The sequence below is a fragment of the Tursiops truncatus genome, chromosome X, assembly GCF_011762595.2.
Source record: "Tursiops truncatus isolate mTurTru1 chromosome X, mTurTru1.mat.Y, whole genome shotgun sequence".
In the NCBI taxonomy this organism is placed as follows: domain Eukaryota; kingdom Metazoa; phylum Chordata; class Mammalia; order Artiodactyla; family Delphinidae; genus Tursiops; species Tursiops truncatus.
Window position 1 is genome coordinate 14,845,235 of NC_047055.1, and position 22,170 is coordinate 14,867,404.

Here is a 22,170-nt window from a genome sequence, read left to right on the forward strand (position 1 = left end):
GTGAACTATACTCAATATCTTGTAATAACCTATAATAGAAAAGAATCTGAAAAAGAATATATACATGTATAACTGAATCACTTTGCTGTACACTTGAAACTAACACATCATAGTAAATTAACTATACTTCAATAAAAAAGAGAGAAAAATCGGTAAAAGACATGAATAGTTCACTGAAGAGGTTATACAGATGGCAAATAATCACAGGAAAAGATATTCAACATCATTAGGCATCAGGGAAATGCAAATTAAAACCACAATGAAGGGCTTCCCTGGTGGCGCAGTGGTTGAGGGTCCGCCTGCCGATGCAGGGGACACGGGTTCGTGCCCCGGTCTGGGAAGATCCCACATGCCGCGGAGTGGCTGGGCCCGTGAGCCATGGCCGCTGAGCCTGCGCGTCCGGAGCCTGTGCTCCGCAACAGGAGAGGCCACAACAGTGAGAGGCCCATCTACCGAAAAAAAAAAAAAAACAAAACACAATGAAAATCACTACACACTTACCAGGATGGGTAACATTGAAAAATAGTGACAACACCCAATGCTGGCAAGGATGCAGAGAAACTGGACCACTCATACTTTGCTGGTGGAACAGAATATGACACAACCACTTTGAAAAACAATCTGACAGTTTTATATAAAACTAAATGTGCAACTACCATAATGCCCAGCCATTACACTTTTGGGCATTTATCCCAGAGAAATGAAAACTTATTCTCACACAGAAACCTGTACAGAAATGTTCATAGCAGGCTTTTTTTTTTTGTAATAGGCAAAAATTAGAATCAGCCCAGATGCCTTTTAAGAGGTGAATGGCTAGACAAACAGTGATATATCCATGCCATAGAATCCTATTCTACAATGGAAAGAAACAAACTATGGATACATACAACAACCTGGATGACTCTCCGGAGAATGATGCTAAGTGGAAAAAAAAGCCAATCCTTAAAGGTTACATATTTCATGACTCCATTTATTAACGTTTTTTAAATGACAAAATTTTACAAACAGGGGACAGATTAGTTGTAGTTGTCAAGGGTTAGGGATGTGGGAAGCAGAAGTGGGGGAAAAGGGAAGGAGGGAGGTGGGCGTGTTTATAACAGGGCAACACCATGGATGGTTGCAGTGTTGAAACCATTCAGTATCTTTTTTTTTTTTTTTTTTTTTTTTTGCGGTACGCGGGCCTCTCACTGTTGTGGCCTCTCCCGTTGCGGAGCATAGGCTCCGGCCCGTGCAGGCTCAGCGGCCATGGCTCACGGGCCCAGCCGCTCCGCGGCATGTGGGATCCTCCCCGACCGGGGCACGAACCCGCGTCCCCTGCATCGGCAGGCGGACCCCCAACCACTGCGCCACCAGGGAAGCCCCCATTCAGTATCTTGACTGTGGTGGTGGACACGTAAACCTACACAGGTGATCAAACTGTATAGAACTCAATACACACACACACACACACACACACACGCAAATGAGTACAAGTAAAACTAGAGAAATCTGAATAAGATCAGTGGGTTGTATCCATGTCAATATTCTGGTTGCTATACCATAGTTTTGCAAAATGGTACAATTGGGGAAAACTGGGCAAAGTGTACAAGAGATCTTCAGCTGCATGTGAATCTACAGTTATCTCAATAAAAATTCAAGTTAAAAGAAGCAAATGCAAAAGCCCACACCGTGCAGGTAGTTGAATGATAACTGAATGTCCATTTGTACTGCAGGGACCACAGAAGCCACGGAGTCTGGCCTCCATCTTTGAAGGGCTTACAAACATGTTTTGCCGCATTCATCTTGTTCCCATTTGTGAACAAGTGATCACTTGCACAAGTGATCTGCATGAGCTTTGCTGTCTCTGTATTTTAAAGCGGTGATAATCCATGCTAATTCGCAGGGGCCTGTGGGCTTAATTGCCATTTGCTCCTTCACTTTAGACCAAATTGTATTATTGTAATCATTGGGAGCTGGAGAACAGAGGTATAGAGTAGCTGCATATTTATGAGGCATTTTGTTGCGGATGTACCTGCCAACAGAATATTAAGTAGAACATTTGCTAAGGTACCGAATTCTGCTTGTGATTTGGGTATATCACCTCATATTAAATCTTCGCGTTTTTCGAGCCCACATTTTGCATCTGATTTTTCTTTCAATCACGACCTCTGGAAATATAATTCAGAGCGTGTTTATTAGATTTGTGAGAGATAATGGTGACCAGAAACTGTCACAGACACATCTGCCTGTGGGGTAGAAAAAATATGAAATGAGCATCTTTAACATGATGAGAAAAAAAAATTGTTTTCAAAATGTTGTCTGTATTCAGTTTCCAGGCAAGGACATGAAAAATGAATCCTGCAATAGAGAGAGAGACAGGCTAGAAGCTTCCATCTCTGAATCCATAGGCGAATGTCACCCTGTGCAGGAGACTACCAATTAGGAGGTTTGAATGAACTACAAACAGCTCTTGCTTATCTTTCGTGATGAAAAATGAGGATAGCACAGAGAACTGATGTACAGGGGCAAAACCAAATTGCCTTTTAGCTAGAAGAGCCCATCACAATGAAACCTTTCCTATCAGAGCTGATAACTGGATAGAAGGCTTAATAGTGGGCCAAAGGCCTTAGAAAGTACATAAACTATATAGTCAATCTCTGCATATTTTAAGAATGGTTAGTTCATAAAGTAATTCAAAGCAGCTGGAGCATTAGATTAATTAATAAATCTTAGCAAATCAATAGCTACACACACACAGGGACCCTATGTTTTGATACAGGGTAGATTTTGCAGAATGGACTCAATTCATGTTACTTCATTCTTTCCCAAGAAGGGATTTCTCAAATGCATTAACTAAGAGTGATTTAATCTACATACCTTTAGGAAATCAGAACAAATCCTTTGTTGGATCATGTGTCTGAGCTGAGATTAGGAAATTACTCTCAATTTACCTAGAGAGGAATTTTAGCTTCTCATCAGTCCCTAATGATCACATCAAGAAATTCCAGTCACCATCCATACCTTTTAAAAATACATTAGATTTTTGTCACAGCTAAAACCTGGATACAGCTTAAAAGTCCTTCAAAGAAAGATCATTGAATAAATTATAGCATAGCTCTATCATAACCCCTACACCAGAAATAGTCAGGTAGGTCTATACTTTCTGATATGGAAATATCTGCAAAATATACTATCGAATGCAAAAAAAAGATACAGAGGACTATGCTTATGATGATGATCCCAACTGAGAAAAAGAAAAACAAAGAATATTTACACACAAACCCAAGTTTTAAATTGTTTCTGCAAGGATATATAAAAACTTTTTAATCATTACTTTTAGAGAGAAGCACTTGGGGTAAGGGGATTGAAGAGAAAGGAGACTTTTAATTTATATCTTTATGCATTGTTTGAATTTTAACCATGCATGTCTATTACTTTTACTGTAAAAACTAAATCAATTTTAATGAATAGTTAACTTAATAAAATAACTAGCAAAAAAGGTAAACCAACTTAAATTGTAAAAGCTTATATCCTTTTCTCTTAAAATTGTACGTTTAATAATGTGTCCTATGAAATTACAAGCCCATGTATACGGAGATGTGTGTACAAGAAAATTCATTGTAGCGTTACTTGTAACTGCAAAAATTTGGAAGCAATTTAAATGCTCAACCGTGGTGAGTTAGTTCAATAAATTATAGTACATCTATAAATGGATATATGAAGCCCCAAAAGGGATGAGCTGGTTATAAACCTACTGATGTGTCCATGATAATATTAAGTTAAAATAAATCAAATTGTAAACCTATATGTACATATGCATACATTATTTTTATTTTTTTAACTATACACATCCATACACACCCATGCATACACACACACATTATAAATCCATAGGAAAAAAAATTCTAAAAAAAAATAGACACCTCTGTGGAGAGGACGCAGGGTAGGTTTTACTTTATGCTTCACGTATTTTTGCATTGTTTGAGTTTGTTTTATTCACAATCATTTATTGCATTTGTAACTTTTTTAATAAAGAAAAAAGGCTTAAAAACTACTCCAAAACTAAATTACTAGTGACTAGCACCTTTGCCATGATTATTATTTATCACTGCACTGTTTAAATACTCCTGAGACATCTCCAACTACAGTGAATACTTGTTTATTAAACCCAGGTAGCATTCATGGTTTTCGGCAAATGTTCCCCCAAAGCCCTGTTCTCATGAATATATAAATATACACATATATAGTTTATGTGTAAATAGATTTATTGAGAATTGTAACCTAGCCATGTGTTCATTAAAATTTATTTTTGAAAGGTCATAATCCTTCTATGGACCATAAATAGCAATTTATTAGGCAAAAGCTGAAGCTAGACATGTAGTAACCACTCCTATCTATTCAGATAACTGCCTTCATTTTCCCCAGATGTCAGACAGCAAGATGGAGGTAGAAGAAATTCTATGGTGTTACAGCTCCTTCAGGGGTGAACAGGCAGCGACCATAGCTGGTAGCTTAATTTCCCCAGGTGGATTAACAACACCAGCAATTCTCTTCAAAGGAAGCTTCTAAGAGAGTGGCTCATGACCGTTTTGGGGCCACAGACTCCTTCGAGGCAGTCCTGCAAGGTGTGTGGGGTGAAAAGAATGGGCTTTGCAACAGGACAGATCTTTGTGCAAATCCCAGCTCCACTACTGATTTGATGGGTGACCTTAAGCAATTTATTTAAGCTCTCAGGGGCTTTCTTTCTTCATCCATAACGTGCCTGACACACGGCAAGGACCTAGTAAAAGGCAGCGATTATATTATTTTAGAATATGATGAAGACTATAGACTGTCCTCAGGAGGAAAAAATTCATCTTGCATTTTTAGAATGGTGCGTACCATCTCAAGGGCTTTGCTCACCTGTCAAGGCCATTCTGGACCTCAGGTTAGGAAACCCTGTCTAAGGTTTGGAAAGAACATTTGAAGGAACCTGAATAGTAGAAATAACATTTTCTACTCCTTTTACTGATTGTCATTTTAGGTTATGTTTTCTTTGGCTTGTTTGTTGTATTGGATTATTTGTATATTATGCCCACCAAGACTTAATCAGACCAAGAGGATAGATTGTACATTAAAAAGTGTACAAAAGAGCAAAATAAATGAGGGTCATCTAACACTTTATCACTTCAGTTAGATTTAGTCATTTACCAGCAAAGTGGTATGAAAGGCCATGGCAATTCACTGGCCAGATTAGGTTTTCAAAGACCACTGCTAAGCACATGGACTTAATAGAGCCATACTTCTGGTTCCTTCCATCAATGATAAAGTTACTTTAAACTGCTTTGAGTGAGCTGTTCAGGCTTAACCTACTAGCTCGCTTTTGTAATCAGAGCCAGCTAGGACTTTTCTCTTTCATTTTCAAGCCTTCAGAAAGGAGAAAAACCAAATGCCTTCAGGTAGTAGCTCAAAGGAATGGCTTTCCTGTTCCTCTGCATTAGTCTGAGCTCAAAGAAACACAGAAACTCTCTGCCATTAACTCAAACAGCATCCAGACCGTTGGTGAAAACCTATCTCCATAGTCTGCAGGAGTCCTATTAGGCATGGATCTAGCCCCCCTTCCCTCGCTACCCCCTCCCAAATCCATAAGAACAGTAAATACTATTCCTCTAAGAATAAGTGAACATTTCAGGAAATGAGAAAAAATTCTATCTTGATGCTGTTATCAGTGACTTTACCCATGCTTCAGGACTGCAGCTGTTGACGATGGAGAAGATTGGATTTGACGGGAGAGTGGGGTTGGACAGAGAAAAACAACCTTATATTTCCTCCTAAAAACTGGAAAGAAGGAAGGAAATACATGTGTAATTCCAAAAACCCAGTTTTCTTACAAGAATTCCATCTAACAGTTCTCCCACAACGTCATTGCTCTCAAAAGAAAAATGAATTGGTTTATCAATATCATTCCCCACTAAAAGGGACTGGGGCTCTTTGGTAAAATGGCTGATTCTTGGGCTGAGTGGGAAGACTACAAGATGAGCCTGTAACATCTTGTTGTGCTAGAAAGTACGGAAGTGCTTGAAAAATAATGGGAATGTGTCAAAAGGACACAAGAGCCAGACTGAAGGACTCCCACTGGCCAAATCTGGGCCAATTTGAGCAATAAAATAAATGACAGCAACAGATTGTAACCCATTGAATAAACGAAGAGTGCATGAATTCATGCTGATATAAACATATAAACAACTGAAGGAATAAATAAGTAAATGTAGAAGAGAACACTCTCCCTCACAATAGAATACTAACTAATAAATGTAGAAAAATGATGGAGTTCTAAAAATCGTCATTTGGCAATCATCATAGTAATAAGTGATTGAGGCAAGAATCGTCGATAGATATAAAACTACTGGGTGAAAGTTTGATAAGAACAGGATATTGATATAGCCTCCTAATATCTCTCACGAAATTACTCAATTATAATGGAAAAAGAGTAACTTTGCAGTGGGGAAATCTAACTATCATCATTAGCATCAAGAGATCAAAGTTACCGTCACCAGTATTGAGACAAATTGGCATCATGAAAGACAGGGAAAAACTAAGGGTCTGTTCCAGATTAGAATCTAAAGAGACACCATAACTAAAGGCAATGTATGATCCTGAATTGGATCCTGGACCAAGTAAAATATAACTATAAGAGAAATGATTAGTACAATTGGCTAAATTTGAATATGGACTATGAATTAGATATTAGTACCATATCAATGTTAAATTTCCTGATTTTGACAACTGTACTGTGGTTATGTAAGAGAATGTCCTTATTCTCAGGAAATTACACACTGAGATATTTAGGGGAAATGAGGCCCTATGTCTGCAACTTAATCTTAAATTATTAAGAAACAATTTGTGAGTGTGTGTGTGTGTGTGTGTGTGTGTGTGTGTGAGAGAGAGAGAGAGAGAGAGAGAGAGAGAGAGAGAGAGGGTGTATGGAGTGGGGAAAGAGAAGGGGACAGAGAGAGAGGGAGAATGATAAAACATAGGAGGAAAATGTAACAGTGAAGCTGGGTAGAGAATATATAGAAAATTTTTGTCCTATTCTTGCAATTTTTCTGTAAGTTTGAAATCATATCAAAATACAAGACAAAAAGTACTATTTGCTCTACGTTAAAAAGTAGATGACAAAACTGTGGCAACCTTGGGCCCCTCTGAGGAAGACAGAGCCTGGGCCTAGGAGTGGGTTATTTATAGTAGCGAGCAGAAGAGTTCTGCACCACCACTACCCTTGCTAAGGAAGACAATTCATCAGTTTCTCACCGCAGCGCACTCTCATGTCAACGGTTGGAATGATCTTGTTGATGAGCCAAACATCTTCTTCCCAACTAACCACGTTTCCGCTCAAACGCTTCATAAACTCTTCATTTCCCAGGATGTGGTCCCAGAGTTGAAAGTAGTACAAGCTGCTGGTGAACCTAGGAACCATGCCTTTAACATGGTCGTCCACTTTCTTGCGAAAATGTCCTAGAACCAGAGTCCCATTAGGCGCCAGGTTTTGTGGCTGATCCGTCATTACCAGTATCCTTTCTTTACTCAGGAAGAGCTCTGATCTGCCTTTCACACCATCCCATATCAAGCATATTGTGTGCCACTGAAATGGAGTCAGGTGGTAACGGATGTAAAAGGTCTTGCCCAAGTTGTACACAATTAGCTGCTGATGGTCTCCTGCGAGTCCAAGGTCTATGTCTCCTCTACCCAGGAGAGTAGTTTTAGTAATATAGGAGAAGGCCATCCAGTCACTTGATCTGGCACCCACAAATCGCAGGTCAATGCATACTGTGAATCGACTGAGTTCAGGAATGGTGTTGGTCAGGCTTACATATGTGTCAGCTCCGCCATAAAAATCCAACCTTTTTCCTTTTAGTGAAAGTGCATCTGTCCACATTTGGGGAAGGGAAAAAAAAAAAATCAATTTTAACATCTTTTTTAGCCGTAGAGCCAAATCCAGATTATACAATACTATTATGAGTCAATACCGGTGCAAGTAAGCCAAAATAGTTGATATACAAAAATCATCTCTATTTGACGTTAGCATGTGACTTGACTTTGGCAGAAGAGCTTCTTCCTAATTATATTTTGCCTGGGCTAATAAGAAAAGTTAGATTAGTGTTCCCAGAGCACACACCAACTGAACACTTTGAGGGGGCGGATAGAAGTGGGGTTGGGGGGAGACCAAGGAAAAGGTAGCTTGGACTTAAAATTTGCTGCACATAATCCTCACTCATATAATCAGAAGATGACTATTTCCATCTACCTAACTGCCTTCTTATATTCACGGTGCAACAGCAGTTTATTTCTCCAATGCCTTTTCCTGAGCCAAATTACCTGATTTATTCTGTCTCTGGAGACGGCTTCTCACTGAGGCACTGACAGGGGCCTGAAGGATGGACAACGCTGAAGTTGCAGGGCTTCCGTTTGCGTTCAGGAAAGGGAGAAAGGGCGCTGCCCGGAGTGTATCCTGATTCCTCCCTTCCATTTCCTCACTAAGGGGGCTGCAGCTTTAAGAGGCTCGAGATGGCCACGTACCTGGTTACCGCTGGCTCTGCAGTCAGGCAACCTGGGTTGGAATCCCAGCTCTGACGCTCATCAGGTGGGTCGCTTTGAGCAAGTGACTTAACCTCCAGATGCCTCACCGTTTGCTTCAGTAAAATGGGAATTCAGGGCCACAGTGTTGCATGAATGCACAACCCAGGGCCACCACTATAGTCTACGCCAAATAACACCCCTACCTGCTGTCCTTACAAGATTGTTTGAAGATTAAGTGACATGATGTGTGCTCTCAAACGTTGCTGAAGGACATGCGCATTGGTACAGTCTTTTGGCGGGCAATTTGGCAATATCTATGAAAGTATAAACGGAGTATGCCCTTTGTTTCATAGGTAGCTATTAATGAATCATGATACTATCACCATCGCATACCTCACAACCCGGGGCACTAGGCAAATATCTGAGGCTTGCCGAACATCAACCTAATTCCACTCCCAGCATAGCCCAAGACAAAGCAAGAAGAGCTTTATGGCAGGATGGAACGTTAACCTTTCTCTGAATCAGGGGTGTAATGTTGGGACCGCCACTCTAGAACTGACAGCTGTAACAGCACACTACACAGGCTGGCAGGAAGTGACAACTTCCCTGCTTTGGGAAGATGTCCCCATATGAAAGCTTCTAGATACTCCCTAGCCCTACGGAATTCTCTCCCTCCATTCCTCCACTGAATATCTTCCAAAAGCAAATAAATACATGTCTGCCTACACATACTCGCCTGCACACACACACACACACACACACACACACACACAGAGAACCATACGCCAGAACTCATAGCATCCACCTGCCAGGGAGCTATTTCTGAACCATTCATGGTGGATGAGCAAGTGCTCTTTTCTGTCCTTGGCTTATGTGATTATAGTATCATCATCTTTCATGTGGCTAATAAATCAAGAGCTAATCCCACATGGCAATAATTGCTATGAAACCCAAGTCTCAATTATGGTTGGTTAACATTGCTTTTCTGTCCAGCCCTCCAAAATGACGTCAAATACAAGACTTAAGAATGGTTATTATGGTGAACATAAATCTCCAGGGCTTACTTGTCCCTTAAAAGAGAATGTATCATAATTTCACATGCTCTACAAGGGCCTCTGCTCTCTGCAGTATGATAGTATAAAACCAGTTGCCAAAGGACATGAACAAGCAAGTAACTAAATCAGAAATATAAAAAGATGGGCTCTCACTATTTTTAAAACACAAGTTAGAACAACAATAAGATACCATTTTTTGCCTTTTAGGATGATAACACTTTAGATTGAGAATATCTAGTACTGACCAGCCTGTGGGGAAACAAGTCACTTTAAAACACTGCTGGTGGGCTTCCCTGGTGGCGCAGTGGTTGAGAGTCCGCCTGCCGATGCAGGGGACATGGGTTCGTGCCCTGGTCCGGGAAGATCCCACATGCCGTGGAGCAGCTGGGCCCGTGAGCCATGGCTGCTGAGCCTGCGCGTCCAGAGCCTGCGCTCCGCAACGGGAGAGGCCACAACAGTGAGAGGCCCGCGTACCACAAAAAAAAAAAAAATTTAGATAAATTAGAGGAATAACTGCTCAGAATAATTGAAAAATCTCTATGTCTCAAGAAGTTAATTGTCACCTCTATACACTGGAATAGTAAAACAAACAAAGTAGATGTATAGAGTCATGGAGAGATTTCCAAGGTTTACTATTATGTGAAATGGGAGTTACATAAGTATAGATATAGTATTATCCTATTTCAAAAATAAGAGAAAAATGTGTGTGCCGGCATACACTAGAAAAGAATCTGAAAGAATACACTCCAGATAAGAATGAGTATCTTCAGGTTTGAGATTTAGGGAGATTTTTACTTTCTATGTTATTTCAGTAATATTTGCGTTTTTTTAATAAACAATGTGTTCCATTTATAATCAGAAAAATAAGGATGGATAGATGATAGGTAGATAGATAGATACATACATAGATACATAGGACAGATAGATAGAAACCACTTGTGGCCACCCTTAAGGTTCTGCAGACAGAGGTAAGTCTTGCTTAGATCTGAGCAGAAGTGTGGTGTAGTGGAATCCAAAAAGGCCAGATTCAAGTCCCAGTTCTGCCCCTTCCTAGCTGCGCGAACATGGGAAATGAATGCAGGTAAAAGCATTTAAAATTAAAAAAAAATTTTTTTCATGAAGTATAGTTGATTTACAATGTTGTGTTAGTTTCGGGTGCACAGCAAAGTGATTTGGATATACATATATATTATATATACATATATAATATATATACATATATAATATGTATATTCTTTTACAGATTCTTTTCCGTTATAGGTTCTTACATGATATTGAATATAGTTCCCTGTGCTATACAGTAGGTCCTTGTTGGTTATCTATTTTACATATATAATAGTAATGTGTATATAGTAGTGTGTACATGTTAATCCCAAACTCTTAATTTATCCCTCCCCCATGTAAAAGCTTTTAAGACAGCGTCTGGCATACAGTGAGCACTATATGTATGTTAAACTCACGTCACTTCTCTGAACCTCATTCCTCCATGGTAAGATGGGAGTAATAATTACCTACCTAGTAGGGACGTTATGAAAGCTGATGCAATAACTAACAAACTGATGCAGTAACTAATGTTTAGGTCACGTTTGTGAGAAAGTTGATAAACTGCGAAGCCCCGTGTAAATGTCAGCTGCCGTGTTTGCCATTGTTATTATTAGAGGCCTCTTCTTCCACAACCTCTTCTGCGCCCTCACACGTGCAAGCACGTCTGCGCTGAGCCCTTGCTGCAGCCTCCAGGCCCTGAGCAGGGCTTGGAGGAGGCTGGGCTGTGATGAGTTGGGACAGAAGCTTTGCCCTTCTGTTTGGCCAGGCAACCAGTGTTCTCTGGCGGGCCTCTCCAGGGCCCACTTCAAAAGCCACTTGTGTCTTTGCATATGATTTAACTATCCATTGCAGATGTCTGCTTGAACGCTGCCATCTGTTCCCTGGCAATTTTCAAGTTCAAATTGCATGATTGCTCCCCTGAAGCAATTGATTTGGCCATCCTCTGTGTCTCTTCGCCTCTATCCTCTGTTTCCTTTTGTTTTAAATTACATGTATTGTTTCCCCCACTTTAAAAAAAAAAGAGGTGTTTTTTCCATTATAAAAGTGATACTGTACACGCTTTTTAAAAGAAAAAAATGGAAAGTATTAGAAAGTAAAAAGATGAGAACGAACTCAGCCAGAGTTCCACCACCCAGAGACAACCACCATTAACATTTTACAATATTTCTTTTGCTGTTTGGTTCTGTGCATGGGTTTTGCTTGTTTCTATGTGGCTGAGATCATATTGTATGAAAAATGTGGTACCCTGCTTTCCTCACTTAACATTATGACATAAGTGTTTTCCCTGTTGGGAAAACCTTATCATAAACCCCATTTAAATGACTATGTTACAGCCCCCAGGAGTGCCAGGCATCATTGTATTTGTATCGAGAAGATACACGTAACATAAAATTCACCATTTTAATCATTTTAAAGTGTACAATTCAGTGGCATTTAGTACATTTACGATGGTGTACAATCATCGCCATTATCTAGTTCCAGAACTTTTCATCACCCCCAGAGGAAACCCTGTACCAATTAAGCAGTCACTCCCCATCTGCCCCTCCCATCAGCCCCTGGAAACCACTAAGCTGCTTTTTGTCTCTGTGGATTTGCCTATTCTAGACATTTCATATAAATGAAATCGTACAATGTGGCTTTTTGTGTCTGGCTTATTTCACTTAGTGTAGTGTCTTAAACGTTCATCCATGTTGTAGCATGCGCCAGTACTTCATTCCTTTATATGGCCGAATAATTTCCATCGTATGGGTACACCACATTTTAAAAATTAATTCATCTATTAATGGATATTTGGGTTGTGTCTACCTTTTGGCTATTATGAACAGTGCTGCCACGGACATTCATGTTATTCATTTTGTTTGAACACATGTTTTCATTTCTTTTGTGTATATACCTAGGAGTGGGTCATATAGTAATTCTATGCTTAACTTATTGAGTAACAGCTGACCTGTTTTCCACAGTGGCTGCTCCATTTTACATTCCCGCTAGCAACATATGAGGGTTCCAACTTCTCTACCTCCTTGCCAACTCTTGTTGTTTTCTGTTTTTTTTTATATTAGTATTATAACCACCCTCGAGGGTGTGAGTGACATCTCACTGTGCTTTTGATTTGCATTTCTCTAATGACTAATGACATTGAGCATCTTTTCATGTGCTTGTTGATCATTTGCATATCTTCTATTCAAGTCCTTTGCCCATTTTTTTTTTTTTTTTTTTGCGGTACGCAGGCCTCTCACTGTTGTGGCCTCTCCCGTTGCGGAGCACAGGCTCCGGACACGCAGGCCCAGCAGCCATGGCTCACGGGCCCAGCTGCTCTGCGGCATGTGGGATCTTCCTGGACCGGGGCACGAACCCATGTCCCCTGCATTAGCAGGCGGACTCTCAACCACTGCACCACCAGGGAAGCCCCCTTTGCCCATTTTTAACTGGGTTGTCTTTTTATTGTTGAGTTGTAAGCAGTCTTTATGTATTCTGGATACTAGGACCTTATGAGATATAGGACCTGCATATAGCTCCCTTTCTGTAGGCTGTCTTTTAACTTTCTTGATAGTGTCTTTTGATGCACAAAAGTTTTTAATTTTGATGAAGTCCAATTTATCTGTTTTTTCCTTTGTTGCTTGTTCTTTTGGTGTCATTTCTAAGAATCTATCTACTGTCAAATCCAAGGTCATGAAGATTTACCTCTATGCTTTCTTCTAAAAGTTTTATAGTTGTAGTTCTTACATTTAGATTGTTCATACATGTTGAGTTAATTTTTATATATGGGGTGAAGTAGGGGTCCAACTTCATTCTTTTACATGTGTTTACATGTATTTGTATGTATACATGCATATATGTTTACGTACCCAGTTTTCCCATCACCATTTGTTAAGTAGATTATTTTTCCCCATTGAATGGTCTTGGCACCCTTGTGGAAAATTAATTGACCATACATGTATGGGTTTCTTTCTGAACTCTCAATTCTGTTCCATTAATCTATGTCTATCCTTATGCCAATAACACACTGTTTTGATTATTGTACTTTGTAGTAGGTTTTGAAATCAGGATGTGTGAGTCCTCCAACTTTGTTCTTTTTCAAGGTTGTGTTGGCTATTCAGTGTTCCTTGCAATTCCATGTGAATTGTGGGATTGGCTTTTCCATGTTTGTAAAAAAGACCATTGGAATTTTTTTTATTTATTGAAATGTTTTCTTTTTGGCCACACTGCACGGCTTGTGGGATCTTAGTTCCCCCACCAGGGATTGAACCCAGGCACACGGCAGTGAAAGCACTGAGTCCTAACCACTGGACCACCAGGGAACTCCCTAAAAAAGACCATTGGGATTTTGGTAGAGTTTGCCTTGAATTTTGATAGAGTGGATCTCTTTGCGGTATATTGCCATCTTAATATTAAATCTGTAAACATGGGGTTTTTCCCATTTACTTAGGTCTTCTTTAATTTCTTTCAGCCTTGTTTGTGGTTTGAGTGTAGAAGTCTTTCATCTACTTGGTTAAATTTATTCCTTGGTATTTTATTCTTTTAGAAAGTATTGTAAATGAAATTGTTTTCTTAACTTCATTTCGGATTGTTCATTGTTAGTGCATAGAATGTACTACTAATTTTTATGTGTTGATCTTGTATCCTGCAATTTGTTTGTTAACTTAATCATCTGTTTTTCAGATTCTTTAGGATGTTCTTTGTGTAAGATCGTATTATCTACAAACAGAGATCGTTTTACTTTTTCTTTCCAGTTTGGATGTCTTATTTCTTTTTCTTGTCCAATTGCTCTGGCTAGAACTTCCAGCACAATACTGAATAGAAGTGGCAGAAGTGGGCATTCTGGTCTTGTTCCGGATCTTAGGGGAAGATTTTAGCTATTCACAATTAAGTATGATGTTCACTATTAGGTTTTCATAGATGCCCTTTACAGCTTGAGGAAGTTTCCTTCTATTTCTAGAGTGTTGAGTGCTTTTATCATGAAAGGGGGTTGGATTTTGTCAAATGTTTTTTCTGCATCAATTAAGATGATCATATGTTTTTTTCCCTCCAATCTATTAATGTAGTGTATTACATTGGTAGATGAATTTTTATATGTTGAAACACCTTTGCATTCCTAATATAAATTCCACTTGGTCAGGGTAGATAAACCTCAATATGCTGCTGGATTTAGTCTGCCAGTATATTGTTAAGAATTTTTGCATCTAGATTCATATGGGATATGGGTGTGTGGTTTTCTTTTCTCATGATATCTTTATATGCCAGCTACCATTTTATAACTCTCTAGCAGATTGATATAGCAAGAGAATGTGCCCCAGGTCTTTCTCTGGCGGAGCCAGAGGGAAAATAATACTCTTGCCATATTGCCACAATACTCACTCAAGATGTCATTCTATTTTGCTTTTTGCTAAATTCTAAAGCTTCTTTGCCTGAGGATGCCAAGTTTAAGCAATTTTTAAAGCAGAATTGAATTCACTGAGCATAAAACAATGCCAGTTTTCCCCAGAATGCTCCAACTTTTGTATTATCTGATTTTCTGGGCAGTAGTATAACTGGAGTCTTGGCCACTATTGCCAGTTTCCAGTGCTCAGCATAATGGTTGGCACGTAGTAGGTACTTTATTGCTATTTACTGAATATAATCATTGTTCCCTATTATTAGGGTACTGAGTTGGAAGCTGACAGGTGAGCATATGGAGGGCTGTCCCTTGTGCAAAAGTATCAGTGCTGTGGGTGAAGCATCTGGCATAAGATGACAAATTCTGAACTACAGACTGAACTTGTGCCCTGCCCTCTGTTTTAGAGAACCTTTGGCAAAAGATCAGGAGATAGTTCCCTCTCCCCATCAGACCCCAAAAGTAACAAATACATCCATTTTAAAAGTCAGTGAGGGTGGGCTTCCCTGGTGGCACAGTGGTTGAGAGTCCGCCTGCCGATGCAGGGGACACGGGTTCGTGCCCCGGTCCGGGAAGATCCCACATGCCGCAGAGCAGCTGGGCCCGTGAGCCATGGCCGCTGAGCCTGCGTGTCTGGAGCCTGTGCTCCGCAACGGGAGAGGCCACAACAGTGAGAGGCCCGTGTACCGCAAAAAAAAAAAAAAAAAAAAAAAAAAAAGTCAGTGAGGCAAATCTGCAAAATTATTAGTGATTAGTAGTCCAAGGTCTGGCCAAAAGACTTGTAAATTGTGTCAAGTGTTCATTGAATTGAATCAGTGTTCACTGATGTCTCCTCAGTGAACAGTGGGACGTACAGATAGAGAAGCTCTTTGTAGTTGCCAGATCAGCTTGGCTCATAAGCCTGAGTTTAAAAAGGCATCATTCTCCCCTCACACTTTAATACTGTACAGTCCAAACCCCTAGGACTCATGGGCAGTGCTTTGAGCCACTTTTTTGACAAAAATGGCTCCATTTTTCCACTCTGCGGTTTTCTTAAAATAGCTCAGTGTTTTCTAGTCACCGTAAAGTAGTGTTGACTTCTAAGCTATCACATTTGACTTTATTCTTCTACTCTGAAAAATCTTGACTTGTTTGAGTGTATATAATATATATAAAGGGAGCCTTAATGGATTTGTTTTCATAATTTAAGATTTTTTGTATTTGCTCTGTATAACTGTTTTTAAAGGAAAGCATTACAGAATTGAGGGTGGAATTCTTAGAACCAAAGTTGCTCTTAATAAAAATCACCACATACTTGGACCATGAAAAAAAAATAAAGGTCAGTGAGGGAATTCTCTGGGGGTCCAGTGGTTAGGAGGTTTTCACTGCCATGGCATGGGTTCAATCCCTGGTCAGGGAACTAAGATCCTGCAAGCTGCGAGGCGTGGCCGATAAATAAATAAATAAACAAACAAACAAATAAATTAAATTAAATTAAAGGCAGTGAATAAAACGTTTAGAACTCTAAGAGATAGATAATTTGCATGATTTTTTTTCAGTAAAGTCCCTTTATTTTCTGAGGCAGCATTAGTAATCATCAGATATATTCTATACTTGTTTTCCTGTCCTCTCTTGGCAAAGATTCTCCTTGAAATGTGAAAGTATTTCAAAGGTTAGGGGACTGAGATTCTAGGTGCACTGCCCTGCATCGTCTTAGGAGGAGTGGACGAATGAGGTTTACCCCTGGTCAGGCACTGTGGGCATGATCTGGTCACTGTTTCTCCCCCATGAGGTGACCTGTTTCCTCTACTTTACCCAAGAGTTCTGATCCAGGGAACCTGACTGAGCATCAGAGTCTGAGTGTAATAGTTGCTAGGGTGCTGTAACAAAGTACCACAAACAACAGGAATGTATTGTCTCACAGCTCTGGAGGCTAGAAGTCTGAGGTCAAAGTGTCAGCAGGGTTGTTTCCTTCTGAGGACTCTGAGGGAAAAATCTGTTCCAGGCCTCTCTCCTAGTTTCTGGTGGTTTACTGACAATATGTGGTGTTCCGTGGCTTCTGCTGCATCACCCCAATCTCCGCCTTTATCCTCACACGGCCTTCTCCTTGTGTGCTTGTCTGTGTCCAAATGTCCCCTTTGTATAAGGACCACCATCATATTGGATTAGGGCTCCGCACTACTACAATGTGACTCCATCTTTCCTTGACTAATTACATTTGTAATGACCCTATTTCTAAACACGATCACATTCTCAGGTGCTGAGGGTTAGGACTTCAACATATGAACTGTGGGAGGGAAACAATTCAACTCATAATACTGCATAAGGCTCAAGGCCCAGCGAACCACCTGGCAATACCTTCTATTCAAGGAGGGAGAGGGGGCAGAGCAGATTTGGGGATGGATCCCACCGGAGTCATTGGCTGTTTCAATCCTGTAGAGAATCTGCCCACTGTGAAGGTAAGCATTCTGCCAAGGGCACACCATGCCTGCCTCAACTAGGAGATGTCATTACTCACTCATAAAAGGGCTCTTCTGGCTCTTACTATCACAAATCCTTGCAAATGAATAGCCAGGAGCATTGAAACACTTGGTAGACCAGGTGCTGGCAGACCCATGGCTGTCTGAGTAGATACAGTAGATTCATGCTTGATACTGGGAAGCTTCATTACCCACATCACCATGGCCAACCTGTGGACAACCAAAGAGGCCCAGAGCTACTGCCATCTATTGCCTATACTTCCCACTGGTCTTGTGAGTAACCAACTAATCTTTAGATAAACCCTTGTACATTGTTGGTGGGAATGTAAATTGGTGCAGTCACTATGGAAAACAGTATAGAGGTTCCTCAAAAAACTAAAAATAGGGCTTCCCTGGTGGCGCAGTGGTTGAGAGTCCGCCTGCCGATGCAGGGGATATGGGTTCGTGCCCCGGTCCGGGAAGATCCCACATGCCGTGGAGCAGCTGGGCCCGTGAGCCATGGCTGCTGGGCCTGCGTGTCCAGAGCCTGTGCTCCGCAACGGGAGAGGCCACAACAGTGAGAGGCCCGCATAGTGCAAAAAAAAAAAAAAAAACAAACTAAAAATAGAGTTACCATATGACCTAGAAATTCCATTCCTGAGTATATATCTGGAAAAAATGAGAACTCTAATTTAAAAAGATATATGCACCCAACAATCAAAGCAGCACTATTTACAATAGCCAAGATGTGGAAGCAAACTGAGTGTCCATCAACAGATGATTGGATAAAGAAGATTTGATATCTATATCTATATCTATATAATGGAATATTACGCAGCCATAAAAAAGAATGAAATTCTGCCATTTGCAGCAATGTAGATGGACCTAGAGAATATTATGCTTAGTGATATAAGTCAGACACTGAATACAGTATATCATTTATATGTGGACTCTAAAATGTAATGCGAATGTATATGCAAAACAGAAACAGACTCACAGGTATAGAAAATAAACTAGTGGTTACCAGTGGGGGAAGGAAGGGGGAGGTACAATAAGGGAGTAGGGGATTAAAAAGTATACACTATTATGTACGAAATAAGCTACAAGGATATATTGTATAGCACAGGGAATTCTAGCCATTATCTTGTAATAACTTTTAATGGAGTATAATCTGTAAAAATACTGAATCACTATGTTGTACACCTGAAACTAATATAATATTGTAAATCAATATACTTCAATAAAAATTAATTAGTTAATAAAAACAGATGATATATTAAGCCTGAAACATTGTATATGGAAAAAATTTCCTACCATCAATGAATAACTTTGCCCTCTACAAATGTAAAAAAAGACAAAACCAAAAAACCAGATCTGTCATATATAGAAGCATCCAACTTTGAGCCTCATTTCTCTCACCAGTCACCAGTTACAGAGTTATCCAACATGTCTTCTCCTCCAGTACCCAGGTTGCTGACCACGCATGTGGCCTGCCAAGAGTTCTTGTTGGAATGGGAGGCAAAGGAATTACCCTCACAAAGGTAATGAGATTGCTCCTTCAAAACTTGGGCCTAAGGCCCATGTCTCACCCAACAAAATGGATGCCCTTACTCATAAAGCCAGAAGTACCCTGGACCATTCATTTACTTGACACTGATGATCACTGAGGCCCAACTATATGGCAGTGTTGGAGTGCAGTGATAGAGTGAACACATGTCCACACCAGGTCCCTGGCCTTCGTCAGTTTAACATTCCAGAGAGAGAGAGGCAGTCACTCAACATGGACACTCAACATGGAGAGAGAATTACAAATTGTGAACAGTACTCGGAAGGAAATTAACAGGCTGATGAGCTAGATAATGCGAGGGGCAGGGATGAGGGGAACGGGAACGTCTACATTCAATCAGATAGCTAAGGAAGGCCTCTCTGAAGAAGAGTTATTTGGGACTTCCCTGGAGGTCCAGTGGTTAGAGGTCCACGCTTCCACTGCAGGGGGCACAGGTTTGATCCCTAGTTGGGGAACTAAGATCCTGCAAGTCGAGTAGCCAAAAAATAAATAAATAAATACACATTTTAAAAAACTTATGAAGAAGAGTCATTTTAGTTTAGTCCTAGGAGATGAAAAAGAGCCAGGGTTACAAAGATGTGAAGTAAGAGTGACCCAGACATGGGTAATAGTATGCGCAAAGGCCTTGAGGTGGGACTATGCTTGCCATTCTCAGGGACTAGGAAGGAAGCTGGTGTGTCTGGAGTGAGAGAGAGGGAGAGGAAGCATAGTAGGAAACGAGGCCCAAGAGGCCCCGAGACCAGATAGCGCAGTGCTTTTTAGGGCTAATTAAAGAGTTGGGATTGTATTCTAATTGTGATGGAGACATATTGGCAAGTTTTGAGTAGAAGAGTGACTGATCTGACTTAATACATCAAAGGATGGCTCTGACTGCTGTGTTGAGAATAGGCTATCGCAGAGCAAGAATAAAAGCCGGGAGCCCAGAGGCTATTTCTGTTTTATTCCTTACCTCTACCCTTTCTTCCTCCCTCCCCCGCTCCACTCTGCAACTATTCAGTTCCTGACCTCAGTCTTCCTCCCTTCTTTCTGGCACTGCTCTCACCTTTAGACTTTACAATGATTTGATTTCTTCTTCTTGACCCTTGGTATTTCCTCCATGGGCATGGTTTTGCTCCACACTCTGGCCTCATCCAGCGACAGCATCTGAATCACCCTCTGCCTGATCTAGGCTTGGCCCTCGCCCTGTCTCCCACGATGACCCTCACAGTTGGGAGGCTGGTGACTCTTCTGGAGCCTGAAGGGGACTGAACCTTAGTCATACTATTTTTTTCAAGAACCAATTTTTGTTCCAGGAAGAAAATGATGACTTTCTCACCAACTGAAGGACAATGAAAACTGTTTAATAACCTAAAAGAAACACTGCCTTGCCTCATGGATTTGAAGGTTTAAAATCTGCACATCTATCATAATTTCCATTGACCAATGACATTCCTCACAAAACCCATTCTAACCTTCCAGTATCACACACTCTTCCACTTTTTCCTCCATGACTACACTAAAGACTTCTAGATTGCTCCATTCCTAGATCCCTCTTATCCATGCCCCATGCCCTGCCCACACACACACAAATCCACTTAGAGTTTGTGTCACATACACCACCACCATAGAGGTGTTCAAGGTTTTATCATTTCAAACTGCATTAATTTATTAAATCAGCAAATATGTACTGACAAGCTGTGTGTCAAGACCTGTGCCGGATGTTTTGGATAAAGAAATCGAGCAAACACAGTTTCTTGCCTTTGAGGAAATAGTCAGGGAAAAGAGAAATCAACATCCTAGCAGGTAGTCAAGGCCAGGCGACACAGTTGCCACTGTGCCCCCTAGATTCCATTTCAAACTTTATGATAAGAAACATGGTTTCCCATCAGGCTCTGCACACAGTCAGTGCTTGTTGTTGATGGCAATGATGATTTGGTATTTTTCCAGAAGATCAGCTCTCAAATCTGAGGGCCACTCAAATCAAACCCCACTTCTGTTTCATCAAGGAACTGTCCCTCATTGGCATGTATGGCCTTTTAGCTAAAGACTGATGTGCTAAATGAGCAATGTTACCAACTGAATTCACTTAACATGGACAAGATTGCAGTCTTCCAAGACAACCTCGTTCTTATGTCTCCAAATTACCAGCTACTTCAGTTCAACTGTCTCCATCATCTATTTGCTGCAGAATAGAAACAAAGACAGAATCTATCTCCGTTCTGATCAGAGTTTAGGCAAGGGCTGGGCCTCCCAGAACAGATGCCTGTTCATCACACCTCAGCTTCCCTGTCTATACTCTATGATTGTTGATATATATATATATAGATATATATACCATGGAGACAGAAAGATGATATCATAATGCTCCAGGGAGCTTTAAATAAAGCATTATGCATAAGAGAAAACAGCCTAAAAGAAAACCCAAATCTTATGTTAGGTGTGTATTAGCCACCAAATGGCATGTCAGAGTTTCATTAAGATATGTCAGAGACAGCAGTAGTCCAAGCTACTGTCTACTTGGGGCCAGTTCTCCACCAGTCACAGGGAATCCTGAGAGGGTGGATTCACTTGCTGAAGCTCCAGCTTGTCCTATAGCCATATGGACTGACAGGAAGCCATTGAGAGGCAGCCCAGCAATTTTTCAAATGGTTTATTTCGGTAACCTACTGTCCATGAGATATTGAAAAAGATAATAAGAATACATTTTCTTACCTGAGAGAAAGATAAAACTCAACATGAGAATGGTTCCATAAAGCCTCTGATATATGATGTGTTCTTTCATTGTCTAAACCTGCGTTCAAAAAGTCAGAAATATGCCCAGTTCAGATTCAGAACAAACGATCTCCAAGTACATGTGACTATACTTTTCCTTCGCATCCCACACAAGACTTTTTCCTCATGCTCAAAGCCATGGCAGCAGCCACAGTATAGACCCTTGCCTGAGTTATGCAGCCTGGCGGCAACCTCACCGACTGATTTCTTTGCATATCCGTTTAACACATTTTATTGAGTGTCTACTATGTGTCAGACACCGTGTTGTACACTGGGAATACAGTGCTGGGAAGACAAGACAGAGATTCCTGCCCTCACGAGGCACTTAGTCCAGAGGGGAAGGCAGCCATTAAATGCATAATTACAAAATGTGATGTATTCAACATTAATGCACACAACTTCAACCCA

The 22,170-nt window shown here is 40.6% G+C and overlaps 1 protein-coding gene across 1 annotated transcript in view; it reads right to left on the reverse strand.

Moving 5' to 3' along the window:
- Positions 1–21,772, reverse strand: part of ADGRG4 (adhesion G protein-coupled receptor G4) — a 70,673-nt gene extending 48,901 nt beyond the window's left edge. Inside the window, 2 exon segments of the mRNA XM_019918982.2 lie at positions 7,270–7,884; positions 21,703–21,772. Of these exon segments, the coding sequence (XP_019774541.2) occupies positions 7,270–7,884; positions 21,703–21,772 (685 nt within the window).
- Positions 21,773–22,170: the final 398 nt, after the last annotated feature.